Raw genomic sequence first — 14,339 nt, 5'->3', positions numbered from 1 at the left:
AAGGTAACCCCCCCACCCACGCTGCGAGAGCAGTTATACCACGAGCGGAAGCGTGGGTCGGGTGGGGGGTGGAAGCAGAGGATCTCGCTCGGCGGACGGAGCCGGCAGGCAGGATCCAACACGGCGGTCGGCAACGGAAAGCGGTCGGAGGGCAGCTTTCCGGCAGCTGCAAAACGGACAAAAAGTAAAGGGGGCAAAGCCATCCGGAAAAGGTAGAGGGAGGGAGGGAAAAAAGGAACCCCCCCCCCCAAACCAGATCAAAAAACGATCCCCAGACAGGGGGGCCCAAAACAGGAAAGTGCAGAAAATTCATAAGAGAAAATACATCCCTACAGCAAAAAAGTAGGGACAGAAAAATACAATCTAAATAAATAAATCATAACAGCATTAGGAAGGTAAACACATTACAAACATATAAATCCCTGCAGCCATAAGAAGGTAGATGCAGAAAAACAGATTAAATAAATCAATCAATCAAGCAATCACTACAGGACTAAGCAAGTAGGAGAAGAAAATACAGTATAGCTAAATAAATCATTCCCTACAGCACTAAGTAGGTAGATGCAAAAATACCCTCTAAATAAATAAATCAATACAGTAATAAACATATAAATACAGTAAAATATCCACAACCACCTATATATAACAGGAGGCAGTGGTACTCTGACCTGTACTGACTGCGGTAAATGTAGAAAATTGATGGAAGTGCACTCCACCCCTTGCCAAGGAATCCAGGGTGCTTCACTGGATATGTCCCAGTACCCAAATGGACCAAATATAATAGTAGAAATAGAAAAATGAATCCAGGCACTCCAAATGAATTCCAAGAAAAAGGCAATTTATTGGAACCAGCAGCTACAAAACAAAGTTTCAACCCCTAAGGGTCTTTATCAAGCTTGATAAAGACCCCCTAAGGGTTCCAATAAATTGCCTTTTTCTTGGAATTCATTTGTAGTGCCCGGATTAATTTTTCTATTTCTGTACTGACTGCGGAGCAGCAAAGAAAGAGGAAATAGTTAGATGGGAGAAGCCTTTTATAGATTCCTGATTTTTTGTCTCTGGTGTTTTTATCTCTGTTAATGTGCTGCTGTGGAATTCTAGTAAAGAGAGACTTAAGCAAATATGAAGCCTTCAAGTCTTCAGCCACACATCGACCTCCCTAATCTCCCGCTGCATGTCAATTGTAGCACGAGGCCCAGGAAGCATATCAAAAAATACCAACTTGGAGTTGGTAAGTTTGCTACCTAATTCCCTGAACTCATTCTTTAGGGCCCTTTATATTCATATAATTTTGTCATTTGGTACTAATATGGATTAGAACAGCCAACATCCAAGCTTTATTACAAGGCCCTCCCAATAATCCATCCACTCTGTCAACAACATGCCGGAACCAAGCACCTGGGAGACAGCAAACTGTCCGGTTGATGCGATCTGCTGGTGTGTACAAATTCAGGACTGACTCAGACGTGTTCACCAGTAGTCTGGCAATTTTCCCAGAATTCCCCACTTCAAACTGTCGAACCAACTGTATCCAATTGGTCTTCCCCAATATCATGATATACATAATATTATGGCAAGGTAGCCCATAAATATAACATAATGTTAAGAAGCAAGTTTGTAAAGCGTAATTAAATAATACCTCCCAATTAATGTGTGAATATGATTAGCAGGCACTGGAAATGTGTGGTTGAAGTCAGTGCTGCTAAAGGAGATTAAAAGTTCACATACATGTTCCAGTTAAAACAAAGAATAGAAGCCAAAGGCAGTAAGCACTGTCTGTGGCATATATGTATGGTGGCAATTATGGAGTTAATCTGCGTTATCTGCGATTGGAATGTAGGGGAGGATTACATTTTGCAGCAGTTAGCCAGGTATCTGTGCAGAATTGATGACACTGCTGTTGCTGGGGGCTGGAAATTGGTTGAAGGTTGCAAGCATAAAAAGAGCGGGAAACTGGGGCAGTATAAAAAGCAGCAGCCAGAGTGCAATTCTGTCAGAGTGTAGTGAAGCAGGAGCGTTGCGGATGGACCCAGCTCACCCTCTCTTTAATTTTATTTAATTTTTATTGTCAGGGTATTTTGAAGCATGATACACAAGTCATCCTCAGGGTCAAGTTCTGAGGAACGATATGGTGGTTTTAAATAAAACGCCATCTAAGACTGACTGGCACTTTGGTGGTTAATAAAGTTAAACGTTTTAAATGTTTATGTTATATGGTTCTGGTTATGAAATTATGGTTGTAAGCCCATTAAGCTTTAAATAAACACCACGCCAAGCCCATTAAAAATAAAAAATACGTTGTTGTGTTACCTATTTAAAGTGACATTATATTTTATATTTGCTTCTTAAATAGCCAGAAAATGTTATATTTCTGAATTTGGTGAAAGATATGCTCCGGGCCAAGGAGCACTATGCACATATATGATTCTACTGCTTAGAGTTTATCTCCTACCTGAACTGAAAGCATAGCTGACGTTTTCCAATTGACCTTAAATTTGAAATTGACCTTGAATTCTCACTTTAGTGAACAACCCTTTATACAGTAACAGAAGTCTTAAATGTCAGCAATTTCATAAACACATTGCACATAAAAAATATGTTGTGGCCATGACTCTGTTTGTTTTTGTGTTACAGTGTGCGCAGAAGCCTACAATCCAGATGAAGAGGATGACGACACAGAAACAAGAGTAAGTCAGTAGATACGGGGGCATTTACAGTACATAAGTGACCATCCAGACACAGTATATATCCCCATATTGGTTCTAATTTGGGTATGAGGGGATAATTGGAGCAATAATTTTTCTGCAATGTACCTCCCTTCTCCATTCACAGCCTCATGTTTCCCTGGCAATTAAAACAATGAATTCCCTCCAAACCCCCCATTTACATTACTGTAAAGATTTGTCTTCACTACCACATATGCAGAAACAGAGCACACTGACCAATAGAAAATCAGACTATTACAAATGCAGGCACAGATATACACATGCAGACATACATTCACACATGCATAGCTGTAGATCTTTCCATTTTCAGACACATGCCAAATGGGGTGCTGTTCTGTTGCAGCACCTGACTTCCCCTCTGCTACCCTCAACACGTCTGCTGCACTTTCCTTTCACTTTTCTTTTTTAAAGAGGCCATACTAGATTTAGTGTTAACAAATGGAGATGTGGTATCGATATTACTGTAGGTGAAAGTTTAGGATCCAGTGATCATCAGTCAGTGTGGTTTAATATAAGAACAGTGACTGAGTCACACCACACAAAAACAAAAGTTTTAGACTTTAGAAAAACAGACTTTTCTAAAATTAGAATATGTGTAAAGGAGTCATTATCAGACTGGAGCTATTTAAATGGAGTCCAAGAGAAATGGGATTATTTAAAAGTTGCACTGCTGAAGGCAACAGAAAATTGCATTAGGCTTGTCAGTAAAAGCAAAAAATTCAAGAAACCACTGTGGTACTCCGCAGATGTGGCCAAAATAGTAAAAAACTAAAAGTTAGCATTTAGTAATTATAAAGAAACCCAGAGTGAGAAAGACAGAATGATCTATAAGAATAGGCAGAAAGAGGCTAAGCAAGTTATAAGAGCTTCCAAATCACACACAGAAGAGAAAATAGCACAGTCAGTAAAAAAGGGGGACAGATCTTTTTTTAGATACATAAATGAGAAGAGAAAAGTAAAATAAGGATTAGTTAGATTAAAAACAAAAGAAGGAAGGTATGTAGAAGAGGATAAAGGTCTAGCTGACTGCCTCATTGAATATTTTTGTTCGGTATTTACAGATGAAAGGGACCTCAGTTAAGAAAAAGGATAAATGAGTAATTTATTACACGTGAGTTTACAGAGGAAGAGGTTCTATTTCAACTGTCAAAAGTAAAGACAAATAAGTCAATGGGACCTGATGGAATACACCCAAAGCTATTAAAAGAGCTTAGTGGTGTAGTAGCAAAACCATTAACAGATTTATTTAACCAATCATTGATAGCAGGAATAGTCCCAGAAGATTGGAAGTTGGCGAATGTTGTACCCATTCAAAAGAAAGGTAATAGGGAAGAGTCGGGCAACTATAGGCCAGTAAGCCTTACTTCAGTAGTGGGGAAAGTGATGGAAACCATGTTAAAGGATAGGATTGTTGAACATCTAAAAACACATGGATTTCAAGATCAGAGACAACATGGGTTTACTTCAGGGAGATCATGCCAAACTAATCTTATTGATTTTTTTGATTGGTTAACTAAAATTATAGATCAGGGTGGTGCAGTAGACATTTCTTACATAGATTTCAGTAAGGCTTTTGACACTGTTGCACATAGAAGGCTTATCAATAAACTGCAATCTTTAAGTTTGGATTCCAATATTGTTGAATGGGTAAGGCAGTGGCTGAGTGACAGGCAACAGAGGGTTGTAGTCAATGGAGTATATTCAAAGCTTGGGCTTGTCACCAGTGGGGTACCTCAGGGATCTGTACTTGGACCCATTCTCTTTGATATTGCAGAAGGTCTTGATGGTAAGGTATGTCTTTTTGCTGATGATACTAAGATATGTAACAGGGTTGATGTTCCATGAGGGATAAGCCAAATGGCTAATGATTTGGGTAAACTAGAAAAATGGTCAGAGTTGTGGCAACTGACATTTAATGTGGATAAGTGCAAGATAATGCATCTTGGACGTAAAAACCCATGGGCAGAGTACAGAATATTTGATAGAGTCCTAACCTCAACATCTGAGGAAAGGGATTTAGGGGTGATTATTTCTGATGACTTAAAGGTAGGCAGACAATGTAATAGAGCAGCAGGAAATGCTAGTAGAATGCTTGGTTGTATAGGGAGAGGTATTAGCAGTAGAAAGAGGGAAGTGCTCATGCCATTGTACAGAACACTGGTGAGACCTCACTTGGAGTATTGTACGCAGTACTGGAGATCGTATCTTCAGAAGGATATTGATACCTTAGAGAGAGTTCAGAGAAGGGCTACTAAACTGGTTCATGGATTGCAGGATAAAGCTTACCAGGAAAGGTTAAAGGATCTTAACATGTATAGCTTGGAGGAAAGACGAGACAGGGAGGATATGATAGAAACATTTAAATACATAAAAGGAATCAATAAAGTAAAGGAGGAGACTATATTTAAAAGAAGAACAACTATCACAACAAGAGGACGTAGTCTTAAATTAGGGGGACAAAGGTTTAAAAATAATATCAGGAAGTATTACTTTACTGAGAGGGTAGTGGATGCATGGAATAGCCTTCCAGCTGAAGTGGTAGAGGTTAACACAGTAAATGAGTTTAAGCATGCGTGGGATAGGCATAAGGCTATCCTAACTATAAAATAAGGCCAGGGACTAATGAAAGTATTTAGAAAATTGGGCAGATTAGATGGGCCGAATGGTTCTTATCTGCCGTCACATTCTATGTGTCTTTGTTTCCTTTCCCTCTTTCTCCCTCAATTTAAAAATTCAAAATTTAGCACTACATGATTTCCCGTGGGCCCTGGCATCGATGCACAGCAGTAGTTTAGCCCCTGTTTCTGTATCGATAGTCATTAAAAGGTGCAAGGTGGAGAGTGTCCCTACAGAACCATATTAAAACTTAATAGCTATAAATAATTTGTAACTGTCTGGCAATTGATAATAATAATTGTGGTAACATCTGCCATTCTCTATCAGCAGATATTATAATAATGTTCTTGTAGCTGGTTCAGAACAGACACTTAAAATGCAGTATTCATCACTAAGTTCACTTGTTGACACAAGGTTAACCAATATGTGCCCCTTGCAATACTTTTCAAAGGGTGTTAGTTCTCGGATGGCCCTCTGAGCCAAGTGTCCTTTCTTTAAAAAGTGTACCATTTGAATGTATGAAAACATTTGCATTGCTGTGATATCAGTCTCCGGTAACAATTTGTGTAAGGGTTGGATTTAGTTCCCTTCAATTACTGCCTCCACTGACAAGTATTGTGAGTTATGATATTGCTTATATATTTTCCCATCTGCTCCAGGAGGGAACAGGGGGTTATGAGTGATTGGATACAGAGGTGAGGGATAGGGGGATATGTCCTGATGTGAGCGTATGTGCGCCCATAATCTGAGCGTGGGGGTGATGGTAGGATGTGTGCCATGGTGTAGTAGGAAAGATCCTACCTTGTGCCACGGGATTGTGTAGATCGGGGTTCTGAAATAGGCGGCTTCCAGTTTTACCCATTGCTCCGGGAGGCCCAGCACCCCTCATCTTTTGGTCGTTTAAGAAGTGAAAAGGATAATCTGGGTTTCTTATTGGCCCATATGTAGGTGGTGAATAACTTGTGGAGGGTATTGAAAAAGTGTTTGGGCGAGTAGATGGGTAGGACTTGCAGTAAATAAAGGATGCGGGGTAGCACATTAATTTTTAGAATGCTTATTCGGCAAAATCCAAGACTTAAGGTCCGTTGTTTGGATCAGTTTGGGGAAGTTGAGATCGTATATCTGAGAGATGTCATTTGGTATGTGTACCCCTAGGTATTTAAGTGACCCCTTTGCCCAAGTAAAAGGATAATCCTGTCGTAGTTGTTCTGCAGTTTGTGAGGGAAGTGTGATCGGGAGGATTTCACATTTGCTTAAGTTTGTCTGACAGTTTGAAACTTTACTGTATAATGTAATTTCCCTCATGATATGTTTGATTGTGAAGAGCATATAATCTTCAAATGCGGCTATCTTGTGGATTGTGTTAATATCACATATTAAAAAAGTAGCTTATCTCTGTCATGTACACTCTCCTTCTCTCCATACAGCCCAAACACCCTCAGGCCTTCGCTTCTGCATGGGAATAGGAGCTCAATATCACCATACCACCTGATAGGTGGCACAAAATCTTTAGAAATATTCACAAAACATCTAGTAACACAGAGACCCAAGAGAGTAACTATAAAAGAATAGTTAGATGGTATTATACACCAGCGAGACTAAGAGCCATTTTCCTTCAATCCTCTGATCAATGTTGGAGATGCCATCACCCCTCAGGCACAGCATCACACATCTGGTGGTCCTGCCAAGAAATACAAACCTACTGGAGGCGCATTTCTAGCCTCATACCGACAATACTGGGGGAAAAACTGACCCCAACCCCAGATTCTTTCATCTTCCTTCTCCCACCATCAAACTTTCCCAAAGAAAAAACTGAACTACTCCTACATTTGATAACAGCGGCAAACCAATTGATCCCTATATACTGGAAAAAATCAAAGCCGCCGCCCATAAGAGATTGGGTCCAAAGAGTGGAAACCACTAGGAATATGGAGGAAATTTGCTACTCCCTCTCAGACAGTTACCACTCTTACACATCTATCTGGTCCTGGTGGTGCACGTACCTTCAGCATTCCCAATGACGGGGGAATCCCACACGCACCCTTGGGCAAGACACAATAGCATGGGCAAGCTAACCGAAGGGAAAAACTTCCAACATACACTCCATACCATTCTACCAGGGTTATCTTTGTTCTTTGTTTTTGTATTTACTTCAACACATCTTGATTCACAAACCATACAGACAATTGTTATCAACAAATTCTTGTTTTCTATGTATTTGACGCATACAGATAATTGTTACTTCTCAATATTCTATGTATACAAAACAGTGATATCTGTACCATGACTTTATGCCAAAAAACAAAAATATATAAGTAAAATGCTTTATTTTAATAAAATTTACAAATAGTTGCCAAAAAACAAAAAGTTAAGCAATATGCATTGGGTTCTACTACAGAGCTGTCCGTCACTAGTTATCTTAATAGTTCTCTATGAATCTGAATTATTTAACCCCTTAAGGACCAAACTTCTGGAATAAAAGGGAATCATGACATGTCACACATGTCATGTGTCCTTAAGGGGTTAAAAATATTGACATGTTTCATAACCAAATATGCACCATTCATAGGTTGTGGTGAAAATTTGGGGAAAGCATTGCCCATATAAGACTGTATCATACAATTCTCTGCAACCTTCACGAACCTTTACAGAGTGTATGCCATGATGCTTTGTCATTCTCAGCTAGTATTTCGTTGGCAGACAACTATACATATGTTACAGATTTTTTAACCGATTTATAAAAACTTTACAAGTATATCTATTAACAGTTTGCACTCTTTCCTGAGTCCATGCCGGTTTCCAAGGATCCTCTACTGGTGGGTGACGGACTTCTGGCTTTCTACAGAGCTGCAGAAGCTGCAGAACTGCAGAAGCCGAAAGTCGATCCAGTTGGCATTCATACTGTGCATAAAAATTTGCACAGAATTGCCTTTAGCCAGCACGAACCTCTTGTTCCACTCTGGCCACTCAAATGATGCACCTTCAGACTTCAGGCACCATGACCACTTTAAATCACTGAACATTTACATTCTGAGCTGTCTGCTTTGGAGGTGAGTGGCAGGCTCCTTACCATCACTGCTGACACTATGCAATAAGAGAAAAGGTATTTATGTAAATTTAGTATATGTATATTTATTCTCTTACAAAAGCCAATATGAAAACTTTTAAATGATACTTTAAAGTTGTATACATACATTGTGTCATTTAAGGCCAAAATTAATACTGTCACATTATATTTATATATTGTAGGTTATCCATCCAAAGACAGATGATCAACGGAACAGACTGCAAGAGGCCTGCAAAGATATTCTTCTCTTCAAGAGCCTGGATCAAGTGAGTGTTCACATACATGCACTGATACGTGTACGTCTTCCCTTTACCCCCTCATTGCTCTAACACAGTACACACTACCCATTAACCTTTACATTACCCTAATACAAAATACTAAACTGTATCCTCTACACTACAATCTAACGTATAAACTAAATTAACACAAAATATTAACCTCTACAGTACACTTAACACTAACCATTTACACCTACATTACCTTAACATGTACACTAACCTTAATCTAAAAGTCTCATGCATATGAAAGGTGCATAATTGTGTAGGCTGTATTATGGGAAAGTAATTCACTGGCCACAATATCAAAACCACCTGCCTGATATCGAGTAGCCCCCCGTCATGATGCCAAAACAACTTTGATGCGTCAAGGCATGAATTTCACATGACCTCTGAACTTGTCCTTTTGTATCTGGCAACAAGATATAAGCAGCAGATCCTTCAAGTCCTGCAAGTTGCAAAGTGGGGCCTCCATAGATTGGATTTGTTGTTCTTGCACATCCCACGGATGCTCAATTGGATTGAGATCTTGGGCATTTGGAGGCCAAGGCAACACTTTGAACTCTTAGGCATATTCCTGAAACCATTCCTGAACAATTTTTGCACTGTGGCAGTGTGCATTATTGTGCTGAAAGAGGACACTACCATAAGGGAACACCATTGTCATGAGGATGGTCTGCAAGGTAGGTGGTACGAGTCAAAATAACATCCACATAAGTGCCCATAATGCATCCTGCTGCAAACTTTACACATGCACCTGGCCATCTATCTGATCTAAAAGAAAACATGACTCATCAGATCAGACAAACTTCTTCCATTGCTCCATGGTCCAGTTGTGACACTCACGTCCCCTTTGAACGTGTTTTCGCGGTGAACAGGATTTATCATGGACACCGTGACTGATCTGCGACTATGCAGCCCCATACACAGCAAACTGCAATGCACTGTGTGTTCTGACACCTTCTATCATGGCCAGCATTAAAGGACCACTCTAGTGCCAGGAAAACATACTCGTTTTCCTGGCACTAGAGTGCCCTGAGGGTGCCCCCACCCTCAGGGTCCCCCTCCCGCCCGGCTCTGGAAAGGGGAAAAGGGATAAAACTTACCTTTTTCCAGCGCTGGGCGGGGAGATCTCTGCCTCCGATCCTCCTCCGTTCCGCCCCGTCGGCTGAATGCGCACGCGCGGCAAGAGCTGCGCGCGCATTCAGCCGGTCGCATAGGAAAGCATTTACAATGCTTTCCTATGGACGCTTGCGTGCTCTCACTGTGATTTTCAGTGAGAATCACGCAAGCGCCTCTAGCGGCTGTCAATGAGACAGCCACTAGAGGATTTGGGGGAAGGCTTAACCCATTAATAAACATAGTAGTTTCTCTGAAACTGCTATGTTTATAAAAAAAATGGGTTAACCCTAGCTGGACCTGGCACCCAGACCACTTCATTAAGCTGAAGTGGTCTGGGTGCCTAGAGTGGTCCTTTAAGTTTTTAAGCAATTTGAGCAGTAGCTCTTCTGTGTGATCGGACCTTTGCTCCCCATGTGCATCAATGAGCCTTGGGCACCTATGACCCAGATTCCAGTTTACCAGTTGTCCTTCCTTGCACCACTTTTGGTAATTACTAGCCTCTGCATACTGGGAATACCCCACAAGACTTCACATTTTGGAGATGCTCTGACCCAGTAATTTAACCTTCACTATCTGGCCCCTGTCAGAGTCACTCAGATCTTTTTGTTTGCCCATCTTTCCTTGCATTCATCACATCAAATTCAAGAACTGACTGTTCACTTGCTGTTTAACATATTCCACCCCTTGACAGGTGCCATTGTAACAATATAATCAATGTTATTCACTTTTCCTGTCAGTGGTTTAAATGTTTTGGCTGATCAGTGTATATCAATATATGTCTATCAGTTTTAGTAGATATTTCTTTAAAATGTATTTATTTTTGATTAGGTTAACATTATCTAAAATCTAAATTGTTTTGGTGTTGTTATGGGTTTAAATGTTCTATGTAACCTGGCCTCATAATCTTGACTTTCTTTTTAGATTCATAACAGCATTGTGCAATCTGTCTGTGAGCCATGGGGGTCCTTTAAAAATTAAATACATAAGCATTTCTTGGCTTCAGTTAGTGCTTAGATCACTGAAGTGGTTTTAAAGCTAATTATGTGGTAACAAATGGATTTTTAGAGCTTTCTGTCATAGTAGATCAGTTTAAATTGAGATAATGTTTTAACCCCTATTAAAATAGAAAACAAATAACTTAACTGCAGTTGGGGAACCAAAACAATAACAATAGAGTACTCTGATTAGACGAACATAGATTTTATTTGACATCTCTATTTATCCTGAAAATTTCCACCTCTATCTTAATTCACTGTCTACAAAGGAGGAGCCTAGTTGCCGGGTAAAGCGAGATGTCAAATGGAATTTGCCTGGGGATTTAACAAGAAGAAAGAGTATTGATTGACATTGTTTCAGTTTTGAAAGATCAAGCATGGTTTCACATTGTTTTATGCATAAAATAATAGGGGTCCAGGCACTCCTTGGTTCAAGACAGGCACTTTATTGAGAACCACAACAGCAACGTTTCGACCCCAAAAGGTCTTTGTCAAGCTGATACATATATAGATTTTACAATATATATAACAGACTTTAAACAATCACAATTATAAAATACACATGTGAATCAGTATCCTAAGCAAGTAGACCTCCTCCTTTTGGGGTTGAAACGTTGCTTTTGTTGTTCTCAATAAAGTGCCTGTCTTGAACCAACGAGTAATAGAAAAGGAAATATTAGATAATATAAATGATCCGATATAGATTCAGGAGTAGTATATACCTTTACATTTTAAACTTTTTTGATGCAATGCTAAAAAAACATGATATTACTTGTATTAAATGGTGAAAACATAAGTGTACATTTTGTTAAATATATCCAATAATAAAAAAGTCCAATAATAAAAATGTCTCTGTATGGATACAATTGTATCACTCAAATAGAAGTTCGCAACAGTCCGTGATTTTTGTTAGCTTTTTCAGCTATTTCCAGTTATAATCAAACTGGGATCTGTATGCTGGATTAGCTGAATTGATATTGTACAGTATTATATCTATTTGCATGTGCAGCAATATATGTAATAATAATAATGTACTATTGTTAAAAATTGCTATAATAGCTAGCAGATCATGGTAAGTGACCTGTAGTATAATGGAAGTAATCCCTTCGTGCTTGCAGAAACTGAGTTTGAAATCCAAAGTGCTTGCTATATTAGAATAGATTTATTGACCACAAAGTAAAAAGGATTGAATGGACTAGCTGAGAGCCGCGTGCGTGTCACCGATCTTCCTGCGTTCCAAGTGGAGCCCGGTCGTCTTTACGGTAAGTGCCAGAAAGTGAAGAAAAATGTCCTTACGTGTTTCGTGAGTCTATTGCTCACTTCATCAGAGGATGTTAAGCAGGTAAATCCCACGGGTTTAAATAGCCGATAACTGCTTTGGCTTATATTAAACCTTTGAGGTTTGAATCCATACTTGCTCTAACTTTTCATTATTTTTCACAGTTTTGATTACGGTAATATAAGCACTAATGATAAAATACACATTGTAAAAGATACAATTTAAATAATAAAATAGTAAATACATTCTTTGCTTGAAACTCTTTGATTACATAAAAAACTATTGTTGTATAAAAAAGACCTTTGATGCATAAAAAACTTATATTACATAAAAGACTCATTTAGAATACTTATAGATTATTGAATGACAACATACTTGCAGAATAATAATGTTCAAATATGATACATAGTATAGTAATATAGCTATTATAGAGAATGAATCATAAGTCTTGGTTGTTGATACAACTATACCATTAGAGAGAAAAAATCTTGAATAATTAAATAACTTGTCAATGTGATAAAAATATGAATAAACATAAAAATAATATAACACTTTGGATTTCAAACTCAGTTTCTGCAAGCACGGAGGGATTACTTCCATTATACTACAGCTCACTTACCATGATCTGCTAGCTATTATAGCCATTTTTAACAATAGTACATTATTATTATTATATATATTGCTGCACATGCAAATAGATATAATACTGTACAATATCAATTCAGCTAATCCAGCATACAGATCCCAGTTTGATTATAACTGGAAATAGCTGAAAAAGCTAACAAAAATCACGGACTGTTGTGAACTTCTATTTGAGTGATCCAATTGTATCCATACAGAGACATTTTTATTATTGGATATATTTAACAAAATGTACACTTATGTTTTCACCATTTAATACAAGTAATATCATGTTTTTTTTTTAGCATTGCATCAAAAAAGTTTAAAATTTAAAGCTATATACTACTCCTGAATCTATATTGGATCATTTATATTATCTAATATTTCCTTTTCTATTGCACTTACAGGGATACTTTAGTGGAGTCCCTTTTTCAGTTGAGAGTTTACCTTTAGCTGTGTTTTATACTCTTAAATTAAGGTCCATGTTGGACCTAATCTTTTGATTCTTGAACCAAGGAGTGCCTGGACCCCTATTATTTTACTAATGTTTTGAAATCTGGTGTTTGGTTCCGGCTCAGCAAGCACCCTGGCTCAGATTTGTGGGAGTTAGTGCAGTTCCACATATACTATTCATTGTTGTATGCATAGACTTTTGTACTATGAATGTTTTGTGATTTATTTCTTTTATTTTTTGTTTTATTTAAAGGGACATTCCAGGCACCCAGATCACTTCTGCCCATTGGAGTGGTCTGGGTGCCAACTCCCACCACCCTTAAAGGGAAACTCCAGTGCCAGGAAAACGATCCGTTTTCCTGGCACTGGAGGGTCTCTCTCCCTCCCACCCACCAATCCCCGGTTACTGAAGGGGTGAAAACCCCTTCAGTCACTTACCTGAGGCAGCGGCGATGTCCCTCACCGCTGTCTCCTCCTCTGCGACCCTCCTCCTGTCCATTGCGTCGGCCGGTGGGCGAGACTGATCCCGTCCACCGGCCGAGGAGACCTAATGCGCATGCGCGGCAATGCCGCGCATGCGCATTACGTCTCCCCATAGGAAAGCATTGAAAAATCATTTCAATGCTTTCCTATGGGGTTTTGAGCGACGCTGGAGGTCCTCACACAGCGTGAGGACGTCCAGCGACGCTCTAGCACAGGTTTCCTGTGCTAGGAACCAGGAAGTGCCCTCTTGTGGCTGTCTAGTAGACAGCCACTAGAGGTGGAGTTAACCCTGCAAGGTAATTATTGCAGTTTATGAAAAACTGCAATAATTACACTTGCAGGGTTAAGAGTAGTGGGAGTTGGCACGCAGACCACTCCAATGAGCAGAAGTGGTCTGGGTGCCTGGAGTGTCCCTTTAACCCTACAAGTGTAATTATTTCAGTTTTTATAAAATCAGACAGCCACTCGAGGGACTTCCGTGTTCATAGAACATGAAAAGTGTTTTAAACTACGCTGGACGTCCTCACGCTATGCATGAGAACCTCCTGCGTCGCCAGAATCCTCGTAGGAAAGCATTAAATAATGATTTCCTATGGGGAGGTCTAATGTACGAGCATGGCCATGACGCGGCTGACGTCGGCGGGGGAGGAGTGTGGGCAGAGTCTGACCAAGCGCCGATGTCCCTCACCCCTTCAGCAACAT

The 14,339-nt window shown here is 39.5% G+C and overlaps 1 protein-coding gene across 1 annotated transcript in view; it reads left to right on the top strand.

Annotated features, from left to right (window-relative positions):
• Window positions 1-14,339, top strand: part of PRKAR2B (protein kinase cAMP-dependent type II regulatory subunit beta) — a 143,061-nt gene that overhangs the window by 84,390 nt on the left and 44,332 nt on the right. The window contains exons 3-4 of the mRNA XM_063448096.1: window positions 2,635-2,687; window positions 8,592-8,675. Coding sequence (XP_063304166.1) covers window positions 2,635-2,687; window positions 8,592-8,675 — 137 coding nt within the window. The remainder of the gene's footprint in view (window positions 1-2,634; window positions 2,688-8,591; window positions 8,676-14,339) is intronic.

This window comes from Pelobates fuscus, chromosome 3 (genome assembly GCF_036172605.1).
Source record: "Pelobates fuscus isolate aPelFus1 chromosome 3, aPelFus1.pri, whole genome shotgun sequence".
NCBI classification, from domain to species: Eukaryota; Metazoa; Chordata; class Amphibia; order Anura; family Pelobatidae; genus Pelobates; species Pelobates fuscus.
This window is presented reverse-complemented; position numbering and strand designations above follow the sequence as displayed.